Source organism: Phalacrocorax aristotelis, chromosome 20 (genome assembly GCF_949628215.1).
Source record: "Phalacrocorax aristotelis chromosome 20, bGulAri2.1, whole genome shotgun sequence".
Classification (NCBI taxonomy): domain Eukaryota; kingdom Metazoa; phylum Chordata; class Aves; order Suliformes; family Phalacrocoracidae; genus Phalacrocorax; species Phalacrocorax aristotelis.
Window position 1 is genome coordinate 5,090,119 of NC_134295.1, and position 27,160 is coordinate 5,117,278.

Here is a 27,160-nt window from a genome sequence, read left to right on the forward strand (position 1 = left end):
TACTTCTCCCTCCTCTCCCCGCGATGGCCCTGGTTCTTCATCATCCCGTTCTAAACGAGTTGATGTCCGCTTCCAATATTTCGTCTTGTGTATGGGGGCAACTGATACTGGTACGGGTTTATTTTCTGAGCTAGCTCCGGTACTTGTTGTGGGGGTTTGAGTGGCTGCAGTGCCTGTTGTCAGGGCTGGATTGTCTACAGTGCCAGTCACTTTGCATTTCAATCCAGAGACATTCTCTTCCCCCTGGGGGCACTGAATACTGTTGAGCAGGGCTCGGTATGCATGGGCCAGACCCCAGCACGTTGCAGTTATCTGTGTCTCTCTGGAGTTCCCAGCGTAACAACATACTTTCTCCAAATATTCTACTAGTTTTTTAGGATTCTGCACTTGCTCGGGGGTGAAACTCCAAAACACTGGGGGTGCCCACTGCCCTAGGTATTTGCCCATGCTATCCCACATGCCCTGCCACTCGTAACTATCAAGCCTCGGGGCAGATTTCTGGGTGATATTCTTAAGTTGCTTAGTCAAAACCAAAACAACATGCCCAAAAACTAACAATGACTGCACCTTAACCACCCAAGGATGTTCAAGATACAAAAACGTTGTTGTAACAAAGGCACAGACATCATAGAACAAAGTTGCAAAGGTATTATTCTGTATTTCCTCCATATAAAATCTCTCAGAGGAGGAGGTATAATTGCTAATTGCCTCAACAAGGTGGTATCCGAAGTACAGTAACGGTTTCAGCAAAAACCCCAAATACCAGATAAAGCTGAAAACGAGTGTTTGTATAACAAATCTCGTAGGCAAAACATTACTAATCACAGCAGAACACAGCAGACTCAAACAACCAACACCGATTTTTAACACCAACTGCAAAAAGGACAACATGGTGCTGTGACCAGCAGCTGTTGTTATCTCCAACCCTTGAGCCCCACGTTGGGCGCCAAAAAGACTGTCGTGGTTTAGCGGCAGCTCAGCCCCACACAGTCGCTCGCTCACTCCCCCACCGGTAGATGGGGGAGAGAATCAGAAGGGTAACGCTCGTGGGTTGGGATAAGAACAGTTTAATAATGAAAATTAAAAGAAACAACAGTAGAAATGCAATGTAAAGGAGAACAACGAGAGGCGCAAAGCCCCGGGGGAGGGGGGAAGGGAGGGGAGAGGGGGAACGAACCGCCGGAACAAACCGCACGCGCCGCAGCCGCTCGCCGCCCGCCGACCCGACGCCGCGCCGCCGGCGCGCTGCCACTGCCCCCCCTCAATATACTGGTCACGGTGTCACATGGTATGGAATGAACCTGCCATTGGCCAGTCGGGGTCAGCCACCCCCACCATGGCCCTGCCCCTCCCAGCCCCCCCTGCCACGCCACGCGGCAGAGCGCGGGAAGCTGGAAAGGTAGCTGACCCCCACAGTGAGGAGAATTAACCCCTTCTCAGCCAAAACCAGCACAGAAAGAAAATGCCAGACAAAAAAAAAGATTCTTACACAATCATGTGTCAGCTCCAGAAGCTGCTGCTTTAGAGAAAGCACCAACAGAAGCTCACAAAACCTCCGGAGAGCGCCCCATCCCAGGCTGCACACGCAGCCCGCAGAAGTCGGGATTAAAAACGCGGTGCTTCCTTACCTTGCAGCTCTTAGCTTCTTCCAGTGTGAGAAATGCTTCATTTTAGGTTATCGACGAGGCAGCGGTGGAGGAGTGCCCTCGGCAGATCTCATGGGAGCAAAGAAGTCATGATGCAGCACTCCAAAGCAGCCAGCACAGCGTGAGATGAGAGACGGCTCGCACCCAGCTGGAGCCAGGCAGCTCTTCTGCCAGGACACTCTCTTCCCATCAAGACTCAGTTATAAAAGCATTTCTGGTTTCCCTCATTTATGTACAGCAACTCGGTTATGCAAAGAAACACGATACCTGATGCTGCATCTCACTGCAAACGTACAAAATCCCCTTATCTTGCTTGGGCCCGAGGCTGCGCGTTCTGCCCAGACCAGGGGCGTCAGTATGTGAATGCAGCCCTTGGCGCTGCGCGCTCTTTCAGTACAAAATAAGACATACTGAAAGCGGGAGACATTATTAATTCCGCTCAATTCACTACGTATTTTTCCACTCTGTGAAGTAACAGATTGGTATTGAAACCATCATATCACAGGGGTGCTCTGAACGCTGGACCGGAACCAGGCAGGCTTTCGGGTCTCTGCACCTCTGGCTGCGTAACGTCTTTGGTTACTGGGTGCTTTGAGCTGGGAGCCCCGGCAGAACACAACGCCCCTACATGTATGTGTTTTCCCCGATTTGCTTATTCGAGCTGGCTGGAGGAAGCAGAGTCAGGGCAGTGAGCGCATCCACAGCTGACAGCCCACCCGCTCGAGCTCTGGAGGAGGAATATGAACCGTGATCAGGTACACGTGTTTCCCCACGTAAAGCCCTTGCAGAGCCGTTGATAAAGATGTCATGTATAAACCTAAACTTGCATTCAAAAACCTGAACTCGCCGTAGTGCCAGTCATCTCAGCGCTTGCACCGAAGAGAAAGCAACAGCCTCCATTCCATACGCCGGGGCTCAAGAGCAAGTGAAGATCGTGCGGAGCAAACCTGCACCGACCCCTGCGGGAAGCGGCGACCTCCTGAAGAAATGCTGCGTGTTCCTAGCACAGGCCCTGCTTCAGTTTGCTGTTCAGGATTGATGGGTTTCTACACTGAACCCTAAGCAAGCTGAACCCCACAGAACCAACACACAAAGGCTTTTTCACCAGCGTTTAAGAGTTTCAAGCCCCAATTAATTAGCAAAGTTTCTGGGGGTATAGCTACAAGGACCCGCATCAGTCACTGCCAGCTCAATCACACTAAATCCCTGTGCAGATATCACAGCTCCTTCAAACCCCAGACTGAAAGCTCAGTAAGGATTACTCACCATTCATCTTTTCAAGGGAATAAGTTTAGCTTGATTGGTTTCTTTACAATTGCTGCCTCATCTTGCATAAACAAGCAAGAACACGAGGCTCTCGCCTGGGAACAGGAGTGGCATTCCAGCTGCGTACTTCTCCTGGGGTGTATCTCTATAGAGCAGAAGGGGCTTCTTTCAACAGTCTGCACTCATAACTTGGAAGAGGTACAAATAGTTACATTAAGTTAATAATTAAAAATAGCCCTAACTCAATTGAAGTAGCGCAAGAACGGAGACACCAGCCCCTGTGACTGTCCAGCACGTTAATGTGCAAAGAGGAAAGAGTTCTGTATTTTCACCAAATTCCTTTCCTGTTGTCTTTTGAGTTGTTAGGAAAACCAGAGTAGCAAGGTACATTGTAAGCTCTTCTCCAGATCCCCTGTGCTTTCCTCCGTGATGGAACCAGAGCAGGTCCCTTGCATCTGGGTCGGGTGGAGGCACAACTGGATCCTGAAGAATCCTACAGCACCGGAGCCCGCACTGCTCAGCAGAGCCCAGCCTTGCACAGAGCCTACTAGGCAAGGAAAGGCTCAGCTGAAACACCTTCTTGCCTATCTTTGCAATAAACCTTTCAGAGCATTTATGAGCTTATACAAATATGTATAGCATGGCACGCCCTCACAAAGCTGCCAGGCCTTCGAGGCTGGGTTTACCCAGAGGCACGGGCTCTTTCCTCATCTTGCCCCTCAGGGAGCTGTTGGCCACCTTGATAAAGCTGAGGTTCAGTTCAAGGTGAGTTTTGGAAAGGGACTGGAATTGTGAAGATGCCCAGGCACACTTAGCCCCTTCCTTGTCTCCAGAGTCAACCGTTGCCCAGGTATCCTGTTGGCCATTTCTGCATTCCTTGAAGAGACCTTTGTGGCCTTTGTTGCTGCCACCAAGAAGAAAGGGCGGCCATTTCACCAGCCTGGTGAAACTGTGAAGCTGGAAGATGTTGCACATGCAGGAATCTCTGTTCCAGAGCCTGGATGTCAACAGATACTTACTGGAAGACCAGCAAATGCTGCGTAAGCATGACTCTAGTATTAAGTACCACTAGCCTGATCACTGATTCTGGTCATCGTAGCACATTTGGAAGGTTTGGCTCCTTCAGAAGCCCTGCTTTCACTGCATGCAATATTTTATATTAACTCAGTCAAGGCTTGAGAAAATAGCATTTGTGGAAAAATTTGGGATTGTTTACTAGCATTGGGCCTCAGGCCTCTAATTTCTCATTTTATTTCCTCTGTTTCATCTGTTATCAGTACTTCCATAGATGGAAAGAAGGATTCACAGTTTAGACACAAAAGGAGAGGGCTCAGAGACCAAGTGTAGCTCAGCTTCTGTGCTTACGGAACTGGCGTAGCACTTCGCACCACAACAGCTCCTCAACATTGCTGTTCTGGAGGTCAGAGTCATTTTTCATGGAAATAAAAACTAGAGAGAGAGTATTTGGCATAACCTTTGCTCAGCGGAGCTGTCAGACACCTCTGACGTGGGAGTCATCACGCCAGTACAGCAATTACATTTAGGTGCCGTTGGGAGTCACACAGAGGGATGAAATGAGCCAGTGAATGGTTCAGGGCGCCAGGAAGAACCGTAACACGTAGGTGGCTGAGGCTGTGCTGTGCGTGGCGGACACTGCAAGCTTCATAGTGCCAGCAGGACAAGTGCAAACGAGGAGATGTAACATCTCTTTCTACCCATGTGGGCTGGAGGAGAATCTCCCGAAAGCAGGAGGAGGTCTGGAGAAACTCCAACTCCATCCAGGGCCAATACCCTGTTTGACGCAGAGCTGCCTCTCTCTGGTGAGGACAAAACATAGGAGGCAGGCATGATCCCCTCCCCTCCCCTCCCATCCCTTCAAATATTGGTGAAAAATAGTACGAAGCCCACAAGACCGCCAACTGCAACAGAAGATAAAGTTCCTTCCTCGCAGAAGCCCCAGGCAGAGTGCGAAGGAGAATTCAGATCTCCCAACTCTCACTGCTTCGTTCTAAACAAGTACGTTCCCTTTGCGGCAGGTATCCGAGGAACGACAATTACATCCTCTCAGGTAAAACACCCCCGGAGTTTCTGTATGAAACAGCATCTACATGTAAAAATAAGTACAGAGGGTCCCACTGGAATGAAATGGTGCAGAGCAAAACAAACTAGAGAAAGCCCAGTGTAATTGTTTCCAGGCATCACAATGTGCTAAGTACCCTTTCAACTATTTTAAAAAAGCCCAAACCTTAATTTATTAAGTGCCATCTCTGCTACAATGCTTGAGAAGGGGTGTGAACATCTACAGTGAAGCCAAGTAAAAGCTCAGTAAAAGCAAATGTGTCCTCTAAAAGCCAATGTGGCAGAAGGGAAGGAGGGTGTGACTTCCCCAAGTGCTTGCTTGGGAAGGAGGCCCTCACCAGGTCCTAAATTTATAGCCTTTGTATGATTAGCTAGAGAGATACACTAGGTTTATGCATTGTTGTGTATAAAGCTCTGCTTCCAACATCAGTTATTCGTGTTACTTCTTCGTGTTACAGCTGCCGATCCTGATGTTATCCCGTGAGCGATGCTAGCAGAGGGCCAAACGAGATACTGGGACGCTCCAGAAAAACTGTAACGAAGGCGACGAATGCCAAAGGACCCGACACAACCCGCCACCAGAAACCACAGGCCCGATCTGCAGCCTTACAAAAACCATAAGGAAGTGACATAACCTAATAAGGTTTTTAAGTCTCACTGAATTTACACTTCAGGCCGGTTTTGTACCTCTCCTGGATCGTACGGTCAGTTCACAGCACCACTGCTTAAATCTGCAGTTCGCCTGCAAGTAGAAGGGCAGAGAGCAGAGCGAATATACTGGAGCTGTCGTAGTGAGAAAGAGAGAACAGACACATTACAACAGATATCGTGGCTGGCCAGAAAGTCCTTACCGAGTCTAGAATCGTGTTATGAAATTAGGCCCTCCGTACGGCACACGTGCCCACGGCCACACCTGCACGGGATGGAGCTGAACTGCAGAGATGAGGGGACCTGCCCCAGCAGAAGAGCACACCTGAGCCTGGCTGCGCTCCCTAACGCCCGCCTGCTCTGCCACGTTATTCAAGCAGGAACACGGTCATTGGCTGTAGAGTCAGAAGGGATATATAAAAAATAACCAATTCTGTAACAGCAAAACAACATATTGCTGTAAGTAAGTGTCTTCCCCGCCGCCTCCCCCTAGCACTGCCAACATCTGGGGTTCCACTGGTGCTATAGTTGGAATACATTCGCTTCACCACGGAAATCAAACGTTCCCTTCTACAAGCCTGAACATGTCAACGTGTCAAAATGCAAGAGACCTTGTTCAGAAGAGGATTTTTAACACGTCAGCTAACATTTATAATACTGCTTGTTTCCCAGCGTGGCTCAGTACAAATACAACTAAAAGATAAAACACACAAACCACCAAAGCACGAGATACCTCCTGTCTCTCCGTTAAGGTGATACCGACACAAGGTCTCTAGCCCGGCTCGTCAGGTGAAGGGTACAGAGACATGCAAACGGACGCGGTGCGAGCCTTCCTCAGGCTGGATAATCCACGCCTGGAGACAGCCCTGTGCTCACGCTCACGCACATTTCAGCTCGGTCAACAGCTACAGGAGAAAAAGAGAAAGGAGAAATCTTGCTCAGAACAAAGGTAAAACGGCCGCTTGAGCACACGCTCCTGAGGTGCCCAGGACCACGGCTCCCTCCCACCGGCTCCAGCGGCACCATCCAGCTCCGCTGGCGGCTCTCGGCGCCTCAGGCTGACCTTCAGCATGCCCCGCGGACAAGTCCCAGAATGATGCGCTGCAGGTGCCGCACGAGCCCCCACAGCCACAAAGGCTCACAGATCCAGCCAGGCGTGCGCCTCCTGCTTGGGTTCGCGAAGGAAACGCTGCTGCATTTTTCTCCAGGGGAACGAGGCTTGGCCGTGGTCTTTTTCCACATTAAAGGCACGCTGGACCTAGCAAGTTTTACACATTAAGCAGAGCAAGCAAGCAAAACCTGGTAAGCGTAACGTTCATAAGACAATCTTCTGTTCTGGGCTAAAAAAGATCAGTAATCCAAAACCAGACAAAGATGGAAATATAACCTTTCAGGGAATAAATTAAGCACGAGACATGATATGCATGAGGTCTTTCTGGGGGGAAGCAGGTCAGTATCGAGGCAGAAATCGAGCAAGAAGCAGTAATCGCAGGACTGCAAAAACAGGGCCTGTTCTTAGCTCTTATAAAATACAAACAAAGTACCCCCAGCAACTTTTTCTCCAGAATACACAGGCAGACTGCCCAAAGAAAAGACCGTACATTTTTTCAGCCGCTTCTCAAGAAGAATGCTTTAAAGGAATCTGGGATATTTATTTACACAAGGCACAAGTCAGGACCGGGCACAGCTGGTGCCTCTCTGCAAGCCTACTTCTAAAAATAGCACTTCAGTTACTAGCAGGTCAGTGATTAAGAGAAACAGGTTCTGATGGTCATTACTGAATCAGCACGCAGAGTAAATAAAGCAAACTTGATTTTCATTCATTTTTACAAGGCAGGCTCGGTCACCCTGCAGATTATGGACGCAGTGAAACAGGCACAAAATCCCTTCTGATACTGATTAACGACTAAATTCAAGTCTCCCTCTTGCGAAGCCTCTGCTTCGCCGCCTCCCTGCCCACCCACGCCACCTAACTCCGCTCGGCTCCTGCGAAGCCCTGCCGGCGACACGGATTCCGAGGCAGACGTTGTGCTAGACAAAGTCTCCCATTATATTTGCACAATGGGGCCCCTGGGCACTGTCACAGAAACGAGGCGGGGCTTCACATACAGTAAAGGAATGCGATTTTGTGGCATTTTAAATATAATTCAATTATATCGTGCCAGTGAGCGGTTAGGGGAAGGTCACACAGCCTCCCTCTGCCGGCTAACACAAAAAACGCTGCCGAAATTTGCCTGACCTGTGGGAGACACGGGAACCTGGTGGCAAAAGCACACGCAGGGCAACAGGCTGACGCTTTACAACTTCGTTGGTCAATGCAGGCACGTTCTATATAAAGCCTGACCATTTCCTTCCTGTGGAAATGGGTCTTTGGAGATTTTTTTCAGAACAAGTCATTATTTTTCTTTATCACAACAAAAACTTTACAGAGCTCAATACCAAACCACCAAGCAACCCAAACCGGACATCCTCTCCCTCCCCAGCGTGAGCAGGTCAGGCTCTCATGCAGAATTACCGAGAGGCAGCCACCCCAACGAACTCCGCCGTGGCGGGCACCCAAAACCACCACTGAAGCCTTCTCAGTCCCTCCTTCAGCCCAGCTCTCCCCAGGATGCTTCTGTTGAAACCCCCAACTTCTTCAGTGCTATTTCCCCCCACAATTTGCTTACGGAAACCCACAAACTCTCTCGACTGCTCACTCAATTGCACGAGCATATGGTACTATTAGAAAACCTATATCAAGCTGTGGCCAATACGGAATAGAGTTAAAACACCACATGTGAATGGCACTGCATTGTTTTTATTTTAAGTGTCTTTACACAATGAAAAAGATGTTGGAATGCAAGTTATTATACACTTTATACCAGATACACTGACAACAGGACTTGCTTGATTCGCCCTATAAAACTGTTTCTGAAGGTTTTCCACTTATTCTACTTACAGCAACTTCTACAACGGGGTAGAAATGAAGCAATTAACAAAATATAAACACCACAGAAAATCCAAAACGGACTTCTGGAATTTTAGAAATACACAAGCCTGATGGACAATACAAGGTTTTTTTGTTGTTTGTTTTTTTTAATAACACAGAACAGTGAGACAGAGAAGTCAGATTTTGAGTGAGTTTCATACCTGAAGAGATACATAATATCATGCCTGCAGAGGCAAGACGAACAAACCCCATTTTCCTACCTTTTTAATATAGACTATTCCTGCCTGTGAACAGGGACCTGCCTGCAGGATCCCATTTTGCAACTTGAAGCCGGTGGTAGGAAGGGATCGCGAGCTGGCACAATACGGAGGTGAAATCTACCACGCCCATGCTAATTCATGACCATTACTTTTTCTCTCCGCTGTCAGTTGAGTGGAAACACTTTTGAAAATTCAATAAGCACTTCATATGGAACAGTAACACACTAAAATGAATTTGAAAACGGCCAATTTCTGGATGATTTATATATAAGAACATCAGCAGCCTGGTTTGTTCACAAATAATTTTTTTTTAATAGAAAAAAGAAGAATCTGTCTAGACTAAAAAAGGTTGGTTATAAAATAGCATAAAAGCATAGAGGCATGTGTCATTATACCGAGGCATATTTCCCTCCTACTGAAACACTTAACACAAGATCACAAAATTAAAAGATCTCTATTTTAAAAGGCGCATCCTGGTCTCAAAAAGCGGCAGATGCTCTATCAGACAGACAGGATGTCGCACAGAAAAAGTCCTAATGAAAAAGAGCAAACAAGGGCTGAAACGGCATAAAAACTGGCGAAGCCAGGCAACTGACTGTCTTAAAAAACATGAAACAGACTGGAGAAGTTTAGGAGCACGAGTTAAAAATTAGTCCTAGATGTTCTGTCTCCTAACATAATTTAGTCACAACATAACAGTCACTGAACTTATTTGTAGATGCAGAGGAACAAACGTTGCCGTATTTTCAGAGAGGATCAGAGACAAACACATTCAAGAGCTGAATCCCTATGTCCCTCTACATATCGCAATTCACTCCTAACTGGGTGTCAGTGCAAACCATTGTACCTATCGGTGTTCCGCCACAGATAGTAGCAGCAGTAGTGTTGGCGACAGGCTCGGAGCCCGTCTTCTCAGTGGTCTGTGGTTCTTCCGCCTGTATTCTTCTCCGTGTAGTTAGCAAAACTACCTAAATCTAGTTCTATACGTGTATTTGTGCCTCATGTCAAATTAAAAGCACATACTTGGCATTTCTGAGAAAAGCCAAGATGAATCTTCACCTCGGAAGATCACTAGCTGGGAAGGAATTTTAGCATGAAGAGTACGTTTCACTTGCATTTAACACTCTGTGAATCGGAAGCTGTTGTGCCAGTACAGATCAGCTTTTATTTGCCATACGATGAACTTTCTTGAATCCAATTGTGACAGAAAGATATCATTTCAGCACTTGGTACATCACACTGTGCAGCATAAAGAAAAGGGTAACAGCTTAAACAAAACAAAACACAACCAGACTTCCTATTTTTCACTATTTCAAGTCAGGTGGATTTGCTACACTTGGGGGACTAGTCCCTAAAATTAAAGTGCTTTTCAGAACATTGGCATCCAAAATCTTGAACATGAGAGACAATTACAAGTAAAACCTGTTGTCGCTATACATAACATATAGCAGCAGTACAGACATCAACACACGTACTCGTTAAGTGTCTGATTTTTTGATACTACCTTGAGCATCGCACAGTTTAACAGTGCATAGTACCTCCTACCTCCAGCGTACAATCAAATGCTTTCGATTCATTCAGTATTGTTGCAGGTGGTTCTGGGCGCCTTGTCTGCAGGATCTTCTGTTTGGGATTTTTTATTTCGTCTTCCTCTTCTGTCTCACTTTCACAGACATGGACAACTACACTAGGAGTTGATTCTGTTCCTGCATGAAGCTCGTACTTCTCCCCTGAAGAGCAGCGAACAAAAACCATGCTAAGAACATCCCCAAGGAACAGCATCAAGCCACTTTATCTCTGAAACTCCTTAACAGCTGCAGTAACGCAATCCAGTATTCATTTATTCCCATCTCACCTTTAATTTGCTCAACTTCCACACTTCACCAGACCTGTTAAATGTTTTAAACTAGTCCCTGTATCGGTTATACTGTGCTTCAAATACAATCAATCTTTTAACTGATATTTAGAGGGAGGAAGGGAGGGAGGGAGGGATGTGAAAAGCTGTCATGGGACACTGAAGACATCAGAAGACAAGCAGCGTGCAAATTTTTAAGGTACGTCATTTATGCTGTACATTCATGTGACATTTGTAAATGAAAAGCTACAAAAGCATTGGAAAACATTAAGCCTCATGATTCCCTGCTTGTCACAGAAAGCAAACAGCGTGTTTCCTATGAAGGCTCCTAAAGAAGTTTGACGATTAAACACAAAAAGTACCATTAGCATCCTTAATAACCGGAGGTGTCCATCTGCAAGAGACTGAACTTTTCATTCCTCTTCTTGTTACCGAGTGCTGAGACAATGACAAAATTCAACACACGAATGTGATGGAGCTCGTACCACACAATCCAGTTCTGTGCTGTACTTTCAATCAATGAACGAGTGAAGTAAAACAAGGGATGGATCATTTCATTCAAGTATGAAACATCACATAAGAGAAACTCAGTTTCTTCTCACAGAAAGGCAGGCAAGCAGATAACTTCAAAAACAGTTGCCCAGGGAATTTAAGTAGCACAACAAAAGCAGGTAAATATTCCTACCTGGTCCCAACTTGGAGACAGCACAAAGCAAGTCATAGTTTATCAGGGGAGTTGCGTCTTCACTCTGTTTCCATCCAACTGGTGGAGATGCAGGCGGTGATATCAGGAACTGTTTAACAGGTTGTGGAGGAAGGAGGTAGGACTTGTCACCTATTTCACTGGATACCTGTACCTGAAGACAAAAGCCAGGAGATACAGAATAAGAAAACAAATATTATCTTATTATTTAGTCTACCCCAATAATTCATGCTCATTCTCTGTATTAGCAATGCTTAAGTCAGGCTAGCCTTAAAAATAAATGTACTGCAGCTTTTGTCAGTTCTTGGTACGACACCTTGGAGAAATGCTGCAGGAAAAGAAATTGGCCTGTGTAAGAGTTGACGTCGCTGTATACGACACAAGCAAGCTGCTAATCCAACAAGGAGCATTTGCCCCTAAAGCACCTATTATAAAGGGATCTTTGGACCCCCTTACTTTCTTTCAGTGCGGTTCTGTTTACGTATGGGGGAGGTGGTTTGTGTCACTACACAGCGACTGTTCCCCACCGATTACAACTCGGTAAGCTCAAGCTGAAAAGCAAAGCTGTCCCCTAAAGCATGAATTTTCCTCAAATAGTGAAAATAATGCATCTCAGCACAGAAGAATGAGTTGAAGGTCACTTCAGATACTTATCACAAATGACACTTGTGGGCAAAAGTGGAACAGGGAAGACACAGGGACACATCTTAGTGTTCCGTAATACCTGCGCAAAGTACAGCTTCAGCTTCTTCCCGTTAAAGTCAGTTTCATGCAGTTCTATCCGTGCTCTTGCTGCTGCCTCTGGATTGCTGAAGTTTATCCTCACTCTTCTGAAGCTTTTGAACAGCTGGAATGTAACTTGATTATCGTAGACGGTGAAAAGTGATTCAAATCTTTCCTAGAGATGAAGTACAAAGATTCTCCAAACACAAAGCGAACATTTTCAACTCAATGAAAACGCGTTTTCCTTTCACCTTCCTCCCCCAAATCCCAACAATTTCCTTAGCCGCGGTGTACACCTGCACATTCCACACTCCCCTCGGTCGCCCGACTCGCAAATCTGCATTCAGTGCAGTGCTGCTTTGTCTCACTATTCAAATCTGAATTCCAAGAGCACATCGATGGGAACAAGCCTGTAAAACTCGGAATTCATAAAGTGCCACCTAGCGACAGTCACACAAAAGCGCAGATGTCAGCAAAAATGCTGGTCCTTGCACAGGACTTGCACCCAAACATCTCCAAAAAATACTAGGCAAATCAATTAATTTTTTACATTAGATGAAGTACTGAGTGCTTAAGGAGATGTCAATATTCTCAGGATGAATGAATAAGACTATTTTGGAAGAGACAAAAATCTATTATTACTAAAAAACGTTCACAAAAATAAAAAATTGAAAAAATAATGTTTTATTGAATATGGACTCTTATCCTCAAGTTCTTTAAAACATAATAACCGCATGGTTACGAAATTCAATCTGGTTTAATTTACTAGTTCTCTGATCTACAGGAGACCTAATTTGCAGATATTTTTTGGTTTTCCTAGGGTAAATGCACTCCTGCATTTCCTACTGTAAATTTTCATTCACTGTAAAAAGTCAGACTAAAATCAATAGATGTGAAGTATGCAAGCTACCTCTTTTCAATTTTATTTACTAAGTTCTAATAATATTCAGTTATTTAGAGAGATCTACATAAGCAAATAAGTGGAAAAGGAACATTTTTTCATTAAGAACTCTTTCCAAGGACAAATAGTTAATTTGCTTGATTCCAACAGACTCTTTAGAAAAATCCTGTTGATGCCTTCATTCCTGCAAAAATAATTACAGGATGGAGGGTTTTCATTTTAAATATGACTGAAGCAATTCTTCAGCTGATGCCCATGTTAGTTTTAACAAACATATCTTTTCTTGCGCTGTTCTCTCCAATCTGTACAACATCAAGGTCTTTATTAAATCAGAAAACCCGTTCCTTCTGCACACTGGCCAAATTTTGTACCTGACAAACACAAAGCTACTATCTAGTGGATCAACTGCAACTGAAAATGAAGACAGGGTTCAAATCATAACATTACCCTCAAAAAGGTGAATATTTGAGAAAGAAACAATATGTACTTTTACTTTATCTGGATTTTTCACCTTTTGCTGTTTGAACTAAACTTGAAAAAACACTTTTAGATGCTGTAAAAGACAAAATTATTACAAGATGTATGCCAACTTAGACATCTTCCAGGTTTTTCTGTAAACATACCATGTGTTTAACCTACGACACAAACAGAAGCAGAAGCTGACCGCATTAAATTCAACACTTTAACAGCTCATGTTGAATTGACCGTTAATGTTTAAGGGTTGCTGTAACAAATCAGCAGTAAAACCAGAAATATAGCTAGAAAATGTCAAAAAAAAATGTTGAAAGGATCAGGGTAGAACCTAAGCAAAATGCTTCATAAAAATTAAATATACAGATTTCTAATCAATAGTGTCGTTTGAGCCTTTTCTCCTCACCAGAATATTAATCATCGTTCACGTGAAGTTTCACATCTGAACACGCGAAGCATAAAATATTTGTGCCTACACACAGAAGCAGGCAATCTATTTTGTACAGCTGTAACTGCTACAAAATCAGGGAAGAGGAAGATTGATTTTGATAGCAAAGCTAACAGCACTTGCAAGCAGACTAGCATTACCAAATGAATTAAAAGAAGCAATACCGTCAGTGCCATCAAACATCACCTCCCCTGAAGAAAACCCCAAACCACCACAAATTTTCAAATCACTTTCTGTTCGTGAACAGACAGCACAATTTCCATTTGCTTCGTTAACTGTTTGTTACGCATTCGGCCTTTAAAACAAGATGTAGGCAGAAGTAAATCAAGCCATTGAAATGTGTGTCCAGGGGCTGCCTAAACTGGGTTTCATAAAAGAGATAAAAGCCATATAATGTATCAAAGCACCTCTCTTCTTCCGAGCACTAAGAAGGCTGCATAGTAAATGTTCAATTTATAGATATAATGTATAACTCTGACCTATTCTAAACCAATGTCATGGCTATGACAATCAGCTCAGATGAGCTTGCTGACAGTACGATCAGTACACCTTACAAACTATACTTGAAATGAAAAATTGAAAACTTTAAATTTGTGGTTAAATTTACAAGTGGTGTAACATGGCAACTACCCCAGCATCATTAGAGAAAAAGCCAGCACACCTCCCCTGATGCACCTCACATGCACGGACAGACTGGGGGAACACTTCCATGGAAAAAAGCAAACGTGCATTAAAATGACAAATCACATGTAGACACGAGCAGAAGAGTTTAGCCAAGCAACATTTCCAGTGCACGCTTTCTGTACCAGACACGCGATGAGCTACGGGGCTCTGTTTCTGTAGGATCAGCTTTACATTAGGCCAGTGCATTATTTAATGTTCCGTTGATGAACTGATACTTTACTACCTTCTTCTAGGGGAAGTAACCACCGAAACAAATGGAGTGCTCCCTACTTAGAAAGTCTTTTGAACTAGAAGCTGATCTAGTAGAAACAGTAACAATTTACATTAGTCACTAGTGAGGTAAAAATTTATCTAGAAAGGGAGACATCTTGCATTTTTAAAAAATTAGATGACATATGATTTACATGCTCTTCTGCATAATCTGTTCTGTTTTCCAGTAAAACCAGCACTAATATACAAGGCTAGATAGAAATTAACTCTTCAACTGATGTACACAGGCTAGCAACAACTCGTGCTCTTTGAAGAAAAGCATTTCACACCAGGCATATAAATAATGGCAAATGAACTGTATCTCATTCTCCCTATAAAACACGGGAAAGAAACTAAAGCACTGCATCGGAAAGTAAGCCACTAAGGACTCAGCCGCCTTTTCTGGCACCTTCCTTTCGTACCCATAGGAATACAATTACAACAAATGACATGAGCAATAGCTCTGGTCAGGCAATATCCTCCTCCTACCCAAAAGGGGATCTGTAAGCTGCTCTACAAACCATTTATGTGACAGCATGTGCACACTCTCAACAAAATGCTGCTCCTTTTATGCCGAATGTACTACGTCCATGTGATTGACTTAAATTTAAATACACGATTTAGCAATTCTGAGGCGCAGAGCAGCGTTTCCTATCTGACACCACACCCTTCCCTCAGATGCTGAAAACTTCTCAGCAAAACTGTAGGCTCCGTAAGCCCTTTTGTAAAGTGAAACTGAAGAAGCTGCAGACCAGAGCTTTCATATAAACCCCTCCTATTTTCCCTCACCCATGTAGCATTCATAATTATTCCTGATGCTCTTGGAAGGAAAGGGAAAGCACAGACTTGACTGAATACAAACATTAGCAGGCAAGAGAAGATTTATTTTATTATAAGGTCTTTATAAACCACTTTCAAGGCATGCAAGTCAGTATACACATCCTGTAAATTTATAATACTCTAATGCTCTTTTTAACAGAATCCTTGCCTTGAAATAAAAAATTTACATATGCTTTCAGGTTTTATTTAAATCTACCCTTGGATTTTGCACCTTGGATAAAGGGGAGGGGTGGAGGGGAGGAATCAAAAGAGCTTTTCATGTGAGAAGCCCTGGGTATCTATTAACAATTTCAAATGCCAGGAAAGTGTAGTATTATCTGCTCTTCTGATCTGAGCTTACCAGGTAAATAAGTTGGGTTGGTTTCCCGCCCCCAATAATAATACGCAGTAATACATTGAAAATCCAGGCAAAAGCATTCAATATCCATACTTACAACACTATACCCCAAATATGTCTCTCTCTACCTTACCTTTTCCTCCTGTACCTCAAACACAGCTTCATGAACGCTGCAAGCAAAGAGTGAGGTAGGCAAGTCACTTAAATCCATCATCTCTTCCAAATCATCTTCATTTTCTCCAAAGATCATCTGTTCTTCCTCTTCTTGGTCACTGCTGTAGAGGTCTGACTGGCTGTCACTCCAGGACTTCATAGTATCTCTGAGCATTGCTCACCCAAAGCAACTCCTCTTTGTGCTCCAGTTACTAGTCGGGGTCTGCCATTCCAAAAAAACAAAAACAAAACAGAATGTGAAGATACTGCACCTCCTTGATTTGACTGTTCTTTAAGGCAAGTAACTTTACAAAAAAGAATAGAAATCAACATGAAACTTGTTCTCTCATCCACAAAACAGAAGCACTGTATCCCATTTCTGTAAAATGGGATAAAGATGCTGCTGTTCGGTCTATGAAAAGGAAGATAAAGTCACTCAGCCAAGTAAATGAAATTTCTCCTCCCTTTACTCCGACATAAATCAAGACCTACGATACTATTCTAGAAGCTTTTCTCCATGACATACTTCTCAGTTAATAGCAATTTCCTATTTAATAACCTAAAAGCACTTCCCAGCTAATCAAAGCAGTCTTCTGATATATGAATCAGTGGGAACACATGTATACAGCAAAGCCAGATCATCTGTCCAAAGCCTCTCTAAGCCAGTGGCAGATATGGGAACAGACCCCAAGATCTCCTAACGTGAGGGTACTTCCTTCTCCTAAGCACAGGAGAATGCCTTTCCCATGGGTAAGAGAGTATCTAGAGCCTTGAGTAAACATGTCAAGGGAGGAAAAACATGCAAACAAGCAAAAGACTAGATAAAAGAATTCAGGTAACAAACTCGTTTTTACACAATAAAAAGATTTTGATAGAGCATACCTTTTGCCCAGTACCGCTGCAAAACTCATGAGGGGGTTATCACACTAATGTATATTCTAATGTAAATGATAGGAAACATGCAATTGCATTATATCTAGATTTGGAGGAGGGTGTTAATTTGTGATATAACACTAAAAAAAAAAAGATATATTATGTTTCATTGGCAATGATCTCACTTGAGTATTTGCTTAACTAGCTTATTCTTTTGAAGCAGTCACTGAGAAATGCCATCAGCTGAAACCAGTATGCATTAAAAATCCATAACAAATCCATGCTCACTCACAGGAAAAGGTTTAAGACAAGTTTTCCAGTTAACAACACCCAAACACTCTCAACACTGTATGTAAGGAGAAACAGCACGTGACAATGAGAGAAAAATACTTAGTACCTATTTAAGTATTCACAAACTCACAAGGTGCGAAGTAAAATGAGTTAAGTCAATGTAACCTTGGAGTGGACACGTAAAAGCTGCCTGAAGCAACGTGCGCGCATGCACACGTAACCGCACCCGTTCACTGTCACGCCTTTCGTCAAACCATTACAAAGTCATGCATAGACCTGGCTAAATCTTCCCAGCACAGCAAGCTTCAAAATCTTCACAGGAAACGCTCCTCAGCATCACAGAAAGAAGGATGTAAATGCAAGACAACATGTAGCTGGTGGAAAACTCTTTTTTTTTTTTTTTGTGCTTGCTGATTCATGCAAGAAGGAAAGAGACAAGAAAAAGAAACTACGCCAACACAGTAAAAACAAAAGCCACCATCTGGCTTGGCAGCACAGGCTCCAAGAGAGTACTGGGCTAATCAATCCAACATGCAACAGGACAGAGACCCCTACAATCAAGCCAGGCTACGTGCAGACAGAACTGCGAGCAACATGCTAGCCTTATCCTGGGTTTGGTCCTGCCTCCCCAAGCATCCCCCTGACAGCGGGGTACGGATCACAATAAGAAACACCCAACCCACACGACTGCTCCAAAAACCTGGTTTTCTGACAAATCAAAGAACGAGGGGACTTGCAAACAAGGCAAGAGAGCAAAACTGGCACAGAAAAGGGAGAGTTTTGAAACGCTGGCATGTAAATTCAAGGACTTAAATTAATGGTGAATAAGACAGGAAGTAAGGTAACATAGAGATCAACATAAAATTGGACCAAGTTGGCTGTGTTATGAAAAGCTTCACAAAGTTCACGCTGTCTGAGCCTCATACACTACGAGATGAAGTCAAAGCAGCAGACTGGAGGGAGGCAAAAGCATCAAGAAAATAAGATTAACGGAGCACACGATTACTGTGACTTACACTGTGCCTGCAGTAGTACTCCTCTCTCCATTCTGTTAGTACTGTGGAATCAGACATCACAATTAAAATGACAGAGAATTTATTCCATAGATTATCAACTGAATCCATTACTCCTCCTTTAAAGTTGTCATCATCTAATATGTCAATTAAGGAGCAGCGATCTGCAGATTACTGACACCAAACACCGCAGTGACCACAGAGGCGTTCCTCCGTTTGGTATGTCAGCACAGGGGAACAGCACTTTGGGGAAAGAACGAGCAGAGAGATGGATAAAACGAAAGCAGATATAAGCTTTTATTTATATATATAAGACACCGGAACTCTACATTTCTGGCTAATATTCTGTACAGTGAGTCTTTGTATAGGTTTCTTGAATAGAAACCATCTTTTACACACCAATGAGACAACTATGCAAATATCTGCTTGAAGAAAAAATAAAACTGATACAATTTAAAAAAGGAATACAAGACACTTTCTAAAATGCCAACTTAAAGACAAAAAGGAAGGGGGGGGGGGGGGGGGCCGAAGAAATCCCAGTTTCTCCTTCTTTTGCCAAATTCCATTAAAGTAATTCAGAGAATTAAGTTCAAAGCTCCAGCACCAGGAAGTTCTAAAACTTTGAAACTGTTACTCTGTATTTTGGAAAAAAAAAGACACCCACATTATTTCCATGTCTGTTTGGTACAACAGAATAGGACAACTTTTTAAATAAAAGGGTGACAACATACAAAAGACAGAGCAGTAAAGGGGAAGAATGATAGCCAGGTAAACAATACAAGGAAGGAAAGGTCTTTGCTAAATCAACGGAGGAATTGGAGAGGGATCAATAACAAGCAACTGAAATGTTTGCAAACAAATGCCAGAAGCTCAGGTATCGCAGAATGCCACACAGGCTGTGAGAGACGATGGGAGGAAAAAAGAAAGGAATAAAAGCCAACTAAAAAGCCACAAGATCTAGCTTCTTTTACCATTTAATTTATATAACATTAAACTATTCAAGTAACCTACAAAGTAGGCAGAAATAAAGGTCACTACGATTTTCATCATGCATGAACCGGTCAAGAGACGTAAGCGAAACTGTCTAGTTGGCATCTTAACATCGAAGAAATGAAACTCGCAGCTCCCTACATCTTCAGTCTTCTGCACCCTGATTCATTTCACCCAGTTCCACATGAAAGAGGCCATCAACGACTACCACTGTCTACCTGTGTATTCCCACCTTCAAAATGCACACAGATTAAAACAAACTACCCAGACAGGATTGCTCCGAAACAGAGCTGAGATGACAGCCCCAGTGGTCCTGCACTGGAGGCCTGTCTTCTGCTCACCACAAAAGATTTTCCCAGTAAACCTTTTACAGCGTAAATAGCCTTGATATGAGGAAAATAAAGCTTTTTGCTCAACAGCAATTTGTGGTATTACGAGACACATCAAATTGCGCACAGGCATGCGTTGCTGCACAGAAGAGATGCTCGTCAGATTTCTAAAGAAGTTTAAGAATCCTGATGGAAAACACACAAACCTGTCTAGGCACACTGAATCATCCAGCTTTGCACGCAGCAAACGGCTCACTGGCTTCAAGTTTCATTACGTATGAATTCATCATGTTGTAACATCTAAATACAGCAACAAAATGTTTTACTGTAAGATGTTTTCTGCTCTGTAAAAAGGCAGTGGGTCTCAAGTGATGTGTGTAAATTATACTGGCGAGGTGGGGCAGTTTAAACCTCCCCATTGCCATGAAGCAGATTACATTTTTTTCCTCAACTAGTAACAAAAACTGAATTACCAGAAATCATCTTGTTCCTTTAGAGAACAAGAGGAGAAATGTGTACACTATTAAGCTGCAGAAGGCAATGCTGTTATTTCCTTGAATTCCTGCGATCTGCAGGGAAAGTCATATAACAGAAGCAATCTTAGTCAAAGTCAAGGAAACAGTTCTGTATCACTTACAGTACGGCATTTCTTGCTTGTATAAAAACAAAGTCTGAAAAGCTTCTGTAGAAAGCACTGAACTATAAAAGCTACTTCAATTATGTTTTGTTTTTTGAAAATTAAGAATCCATCACAGTTCTCATTTTTTTAATCATAAACCTATATGGTTAATTCTAGTTTTTTCAGATTGCTTGCTTTTTCCTGACTTAACCCAAATCAGTACCAAAACACTGTGGTTACCGAGCAATGCAAGAACACCCGATAGCGTCCCTGAAATAAGGGTGAGACAGGTAAGACTGCTGTATGAATGTTAATTAAGAAGTACTGCTAGAAACAGTACTGCAAGAATTGATATTTTAACAGATTAGGTAGAACTGTTTAATTGTGCAATTATTAGAAAGGATCAAAATCAGAAGAAATACTTCAAGCTTGACAGGCACACTGATGTGATCAGCAGTGCAACAGCCAAACAGTGCTGCTCCAGCTTCCTCTATGCAAAAAGGGAACTACTTCACTTACCTCCCTGGAAAGGTGAGAAGTACCTACATACAAGATAGTCTGATATGAATGCAAATATGCAAATGCTAGTCATTTGTTACAATCAGCTAATTCTTACAGTAATATGAACTGCAACAAACAATTCAAGATTATAAGCAAATTCACTGTGTACACAATTGACAATACTCGTTACCAAGGTACGTGACCACTTGCTCCCTCTTAGATTTTAGATTAAATGGCCTTACACAGCAGAACAAAAGGGATCCCAAGAACGAAAGCCACTTGAGTAAGACGTTTTACTAAGTCCTTTTTCCTTCTGAGAATTAATACCTGCTTATCATTTAAATATCAGATGACAGGTACCTCTGAAACACTTAAAAGCAAACTCTTCCACTTCATATAATGCTTAAGGTCTTCCAAAATTTAAGCAGACCGTGGAAATGCAGCTTCTGCCATCGAGCTTTAGTTCTTCACCAGAGCACCGGTACAGACAGCACTGGTATTTTTTACCTTTGCATCGTCTGGACCCGCTCATCAGGCACTGCTGAAATAGAAGCAGCTCATTTACATTATCACATCCTTCCCGAAAACCCCGAGGTCTCACAAGGACTAAAAAAAGGCATTGCTATTTCTATATAAACGGTCAAATCTGCTCGGAGGAGTTTATAAACTCGGGTTCAATCCTGCAAACCCGCAGAGGACTGGTCTACCCGGGGGAGCAGCCCTGGGCCCGGTAACGGGCTGGGGGATCAACGCCCAAGTTCAGAGTTAATACGGTACGTGACGAAGAGGAGGGTGGAGGCAAAAGACCGCTCTGGGGTTCTTAAAAAAACCCCAAACCCCAACAAATCCTCTGCATCTGCCCTAACGAGCAGCTGTTAAAGGAGAAAACAACTCCGCCGCCGCCGCTCCGCCCGGGAAGGGGTCGCAGCGGGACGGGGGGGCTCGGCCAGGCCTCGCCGCGCCCTCCCCGACCCCCGGGAGGCGGCGGCGGGCGGTGCTCGGCGCGGCAGCACAGCGAGGAGCCGCCGCCGGGCCGGGCCGCGCCGCCTCACCTCAGGACGGGGCTCCCGGTGAAGGGCCGGCTGAGGGGACGGGAGGGGAGCAACAGATGGCCGGCGGCGGGGCGCTCACCGTCTCCTCGGCGGCGGATCCCCTCAGCAGCGGCGAAGCAGGGTCGCCGCGCAGCGGGGATGGAGGGGAGGGGGGGGGGGGAAGGGGGGCGGCGGCGGCGGCGGCGGCGGGAGCGCGCACTGCCCGCCGTGCGGAGCGAGCGACTGCGGGAGGGGAGCGGCGGGAACGCGCCTGCGCGCGCGCGTCCCCCTCACCCCCGCATCGCCTCCGGGAGCTGATGGCGGGGAGGGGAGGGGGGTCGGTGACCCGGATGGGGGGGCGCTCTGCGCATGCGCCATCCCGTCCCCGCGCGGATGGGCGGCCATCTCCTCACGCCCCTGAGGGGCTGCGTCCGCTCCCCGCTGCCGCTGTGCGGTGGGTTGCGTGGGGGTCTCCACAGCAAAGCGCACGAAGAGCTTTGGGGAAACGAACGATGTTTTACACATATCGATCCTTGAGGTGACGGGCTTCCCCTGTCTGCGTGACCTCGAGGAAAGGCTTCCCTGTGGGAATGTCTGAGCTCAGAGAGATGAGAATTGATTCAAACGGTGCGAATTGCTCCAGGAGCTGTCCCTGGAGGAGCCGTCAGTGGCTGAGTTGCAAGCAGAGCCGAGTACAAAGGACAAAAACCATGTTTTTAATCAACAGCCTTGAAACACTGTTCGATACGTGACCGAGGGGCACCTCAGGGCGTCCCAGCGGGACGCTGGGGTGACCTTGAAGGCTACAGCCGGAGAAGAGGACGCGGGACTGGCTCCCCGAGCACGGCCCCTGTGCTGCGGGGCTTTGTGCGTGGCAGATCCCGGCTGCGGCCGGCCCACGCGCGCTGCTAGGTGGTGGCCGGGGTTAATCGGTTTTACTTCGCGGTTGGCCTCGGCTGGCGGGCGCGCTCGGGCAGTTGCCAGATGGGAACAGTGACGGTTTGTGTCTCTCGGAGTAAATCCTGGCTTAATCCAGGGATGAGATGATTTGAGACAGCGGTCATCTGAACTGGGTGATAAATGAGTGCTTGTGTACGTTTACATCTAAAGAAAGCACAAACCAATGTCCTTTTTTTGGTTGTATTCAGTTTTCCACAGAAAGCACACAAAGCTCTATTGAATTTCACTGACACATATTTAGTTCAACAGCTTTGTCCTCACTGGGAAAGCCAGAAGACAGTTGTGATTTTTCACATAAATACTGGAATTTTGGTGGTAGAAATGCTTTCTTATAAAGTTTAGGTAAAAGAAAAAAGCTGGTTGTCTTTACCAGGCTTGTAATTTGCATGTCTACAGTGCAGACCTTTCCCTCCTACGAAAACAGGGCATAGCAGAATCCACTTTTAGAAAGGTACGATCAGTCTTGCCTGTCCAGATAAGGGATTCTGCAATTCAGATGCAGTGCACATTTAGGTGGAAATTGGTTAGTCTCTGTTACCTTAGCCTTTCCTTGCTGCAATCAGATGCTTTATTAATTCAATACCATGTTCTTCCTCCCTAGCCAGCAATATATTCTGTTTTAATAGCACAAACTCCCAACATTTGTGTCTGTTTCAGGGGCACTTTAAATACTCTGTCTTTTGTAATAACACCTCTTTTGTAGCATGCATTGTTGTAATGATCCTCACATCTGGCTTGATCACCACCTCTTTATATTAGCACTTAACACAGTTGTCTCCAATGTAACACACTAACCCTTAAATGATGTACGCTAACAGAGTATTACCACATTTATCAGAAACTCTGGGGCTTAGGTATGCTGCTTCTGCAAGCATTTGAGAAAGTGCTAGCCAGTGTTTTAGCAGTTGTGTCCAGGGACTTGTACAAAGTGCAGCTTTAACACTGATTTTTTTTTTCTTCCATTTGTGGTTTGGGACCCCAAGAGATACATTTAATTAAGAGTATCCTGAGGGTTATCTTCTGCTTATCCCCCTGGACTAAAACCCATATGGTGAGTGTTAATTAGGTTGGCAAGCATTCGATTAAGCTACATTCCCACTATTCTAAATTTATTACCGTCTGTATCTCTTAATGGCATTGTTAGGAAATGCCCTTAAGCTGTCTACTCCTGCAATCAAAGGCACGATATCCTGTATCTGAAGGATGGCACCTCCTACAGCGTAACATTCCCAGCTAGTGTTAGAGGTCTTTGCTCTCTCAGAGAGCACGCTGTTGTCTCAATTTCAGTGTTCCATTGGCAGGCACGCAAAAATCATGAGTCAGGCCACCAATAATACAATGCTTTTGGTTTTGTGATTTGGCTCCTCTGTCATTGTCCCCCCGTCCCCCTTTGGGCTATACTTAGATCACATTTTCAAGCCCTTCTCAGAAATAATGAATGCTAAGGGGGTTTTTTTAGAGCTCTGTAAAACTAAGATTTTTAAAGTAAATCACATGATTCCTAAGTACTTGGAGGCTCCTGTGAAATGGCGAGCGTTAGTAATGCAGCAGCCCCAGACATGAGTTGTAGCAACCTGCTTTTCATTTACAAGTACCCTTTAAAAAAAAAAAGACAGTTCTTTGAATGTACATAATACCCACGGTAGTGAACTAAATTCTGTCTTAACTTCTCTCAAGACATTTATGGCCAATCAAAGCTAAACCAAGAGTATGGAGGCCAGAATTCTATAGGTTTTACCACAATCTTTTATTAGGTTTCATTTCCAAAGGTCTCACCTAAAAGACGAGTAGAATTAAATAGACATGCAACATCGCTTATGAAAAATTAAGCAGTTGTCCTTATAGTCCAATACTGTAAAGCTTGATTTATTTACACACTTTAATGTGAACAAGAGAACATTGTAGGCAGATCATTTTGTACATTCAGCCAACACAGGAGCTGTATTCCACAGCGTTAAATTACATGTAAGATATACTCTGAGAATGTATTAAGTGCTCTGGTGCATTGAAAAGCCACACAGTGTGGAGGCAATAGATGTCAGTTCACATTTGATAAAGAAGCTAGGAGACAGAGAGTCTAGGAGCTATTCTACCAGTTTAGTAACCGAGACAGCAGTCAGTTGATTTTTGTGCACGCTTTTCCAGCTCTTGGTCTGGATTTCACACTTGGAAATCTAAGTATACTCTGCTTTTACAGGGCCCTGCCTCTCTCAGGGTCAGCCCTGGATAAACTGAAGTTTTGACATACACATGTTAAAGTGTGCTGTACACTTGACAGATTATTTTTCACGCTGCAAAAAGGACTAGGATGTGGGATGGGGCTCCTCTCCTTCAAATCTTCATGTGCTCTTTAGCTGTAAAGGTTTGCTGCAGTCCCGGGCATGGCCATTGCCACCTCAGACTAACAAATATTCTGTAAAAAGTATAGACTCGAGGGTACAAATAGCCTCCCGTTTTCAGTTTGTAAGCTCTGAACTACACAGATGGTAAGGAGTTGATTTCAGTCCTGAGCTTTACCCTCCCACTGTTAGAAAGAGCGCAGAAGTCCTACAGTCGGTTTAAATAGATGTTTGGCTTCTAGGGGCCCCGGTTCATGCCTTCTCAGCACAGAGGTGGCAGCTGTAAAACTGCGCTGAAGAGCAGAAAATAAAATATTTTGGAAGCTTGGGAAAAAGAGCAAGAAAATGGTGAAGTACATAAAATACAAGAAACCCCCACATATTAAAATTCAAGTATTGAACATAGGCAGCAAGCAGGAGCGAGGCGCAGTCTGGCAGTCCTACTACCGCGCTTACGGTGGCTAACACAGACCGGCAAAAATGCAACCCTTACAGCATCAGTGCATAGACTGGAGTCCTACAGCCCAAGGAACACCTCGGGCTCTACTGACGTGGCACAACGGAGTAATCTAAAATCTTGTGATTTATGTGCTGTAGAAACAGACATCGCCTCCCTTGGAGTCCTTTGTCAGGAAGTTTCCAAAAGCAAGTCTCGCAGCAGGTAAAGGGAACTGTCATTATTAAATAGAATTATTTAAACACACACACAGACTGTGTAAATAAAACATGGTTATATAAAGCTTTAGAGCAGGACTCTTGCCTTGGGAGTCTTTGAAAGAAAAAGGGCCAAAATAGCACAATAATACAAAAGCTTAGGTTATGGCTGGAGGAAATTTCACTCGGAGCAGGAGAGCCATGTGCTGACAACAGGGGCCTCTGGCAGAGAGGAAGGCCAGGCCAGGAGGCAGGCAGTGCTCAGGCTTCAGGGCTGTGGAGTATCCAGGCAGCTTACTGCAAAAAACCCACTGAATCAGGCCAGAGAGCAGCCCACAGAAGAGAAGTGCATCAGGGGCTCAGCATCAGGAGTAGCTCTCTCCCCCTGGCAAAGCACTCTGCGTCCATCTCATGATGTCAGGTCCCGCGATTCAGAGAAAAACCTAACCAGCCATTTGCTGGCTACGAAGCCTGCGCAGCAGTCAGCTGCAGTTTTTAAATACTATTGAAACACTAAGAACTGAGAAAACTACGTTCTGTGACACACAGGACTATCCTTACAGGAGGAGTCAGCGGCAAAACATTTAGGTGCTTCTGATTATTTTATACCGCAGCAACATCCATAGTAATGAAACACAGAGAATAGTGCCATGTAAAAAGTAGAGTTTGTAGCTATGCGTGGTTTAGCACGGCTTGTTTTAGAACGGTATGTTTCTGTGGTTTCAGACCAGGTCAAAACAGCTACTGCCTCATTGATTAAAAGGGAAGCGATAAGAAAAGCCAGCATTCTTGTGCCCTTCCCATTCAGCCTCCCCGGTACTACTTTGTTTTATATCGTTAATGAACAAAAGCTGCACATAAATTCAAAAACAATTGATTACAGGGGATACAAAGCCAAAGGTAGTAAATCAGTGTCACTGCAACTCCAACAAGATTAATGTTCTGGCAATATTAGCTCATTAACATTGTTATCTTACTTAAACACAAAAGGTATTGAGGGTGAAAGAAAAGCTGTTGTTTCTTGAGGTTTCATAAGCTGTAGTGTACAGGATGCCACTGATAAGATCTGAATTGACAGGCATGCCAAGCTGGTGAAGAAACTTCACTTCTAGGTACCCATACAGCCACTAGGCATCTATGCTTTGCAGGGGGGGAAGGTCATAATTTTTCTAAGCTGCACTAAAATGCCAAGGCAATCTCAAGTATTTCCAGATTAAATTAGTATTCAAGGCTGGCAAAGCAAACATATGCAAAAGAACAGTTCTGTTGTCATATACAACAGCGAGAATCTGGAATAACTATATACAGGTCAGTGGAGTTCTTGGGAATTTTTGGTAGTGGGAACAGAAACTGGCTATAAGTCGA

The 27,160-nt window shown here is 44.3% G+C and overlaps 2 protein-coding genes across 17 annotated transcripts in view; both read right to left on the bottom strand.

The window, feature by feature from the left end:
- Window positions 1-3,504, bottom strand: part of NCMAP (non-compact myelin associated protein) — a 28,644-nt gene extending 25,140 nt beyond the window's left edge. For 2 of the 11 annotated variants that reach the window (XR_012663775.1, XM_075114623.1), the window contains exon 1: window positions 2,913-3,504. Coding sequence is in view for 3 of the 11 variants with exons in the window: in XM_075114616.1 (XP_074970717.1) it covers window positions 1,629-1,669 (41 nt within the window). In the remaining 8 variants the exon portion in view is untranslated. Of the gene's footprint in view, window positions 1-1,628 lie in introns of all 11 variants that reach the window. The other 9 variants (XR_012663773.1, XM_075114615.1, XM_075114617.1 and 6 more) reach the window with 7 other exon arrangements.
- A 4,915-nt stretch (window positions 3,505-8,419) lies between these two features.
- RCAN3 (RCAN family member 3) lies at window positions 8,420-22,197 on the bottom strand. Of its 6 annotated transcripts, none has more exons than XM_075114453.1 (6): window positions 21,864-22,197; window positions 18,376-18,416; window positions 16,176-16,418; window positions 12,114-12,287; window positions 11,372-11,543; window positions 8,420-10,561 (listed from the first exon to the last, which is right to left on the bottom strand). In XM_075114453.1, the coding sequence occupies exons 3-6, from the start codon at window positions 16,368-16,370 to the stop codon at window positions 10,353-10,355; spliced, it is 750 nt and encodes a 249-aa protein (XP_074970554.1). In that variant the 5' UTR covers window positions 16,371-16,418; window positions 18,376-18,416; window positions 21,864-22,197; the 3' UTR covers window positions 8,420-10,352. The 6 variants fall into 6 exon arrangements, with proteins under 6 accessions (XP_074970554.1, XP_074970555.1, XP_074970553.1 ...); XM_075114454.1 differs by having other exon boundaries at window positions 21,943-22,178; XM_075114452.1 differs by lacking the exon at window positions 18,376-18,416 and adding an exon at window positions 21,172-21,352 and having other exon boundaries at window positions 21,864-22,178.
- Between the last annotated feature and the right edge of the window lie 4,963 nt (window positions 22,198-27,160).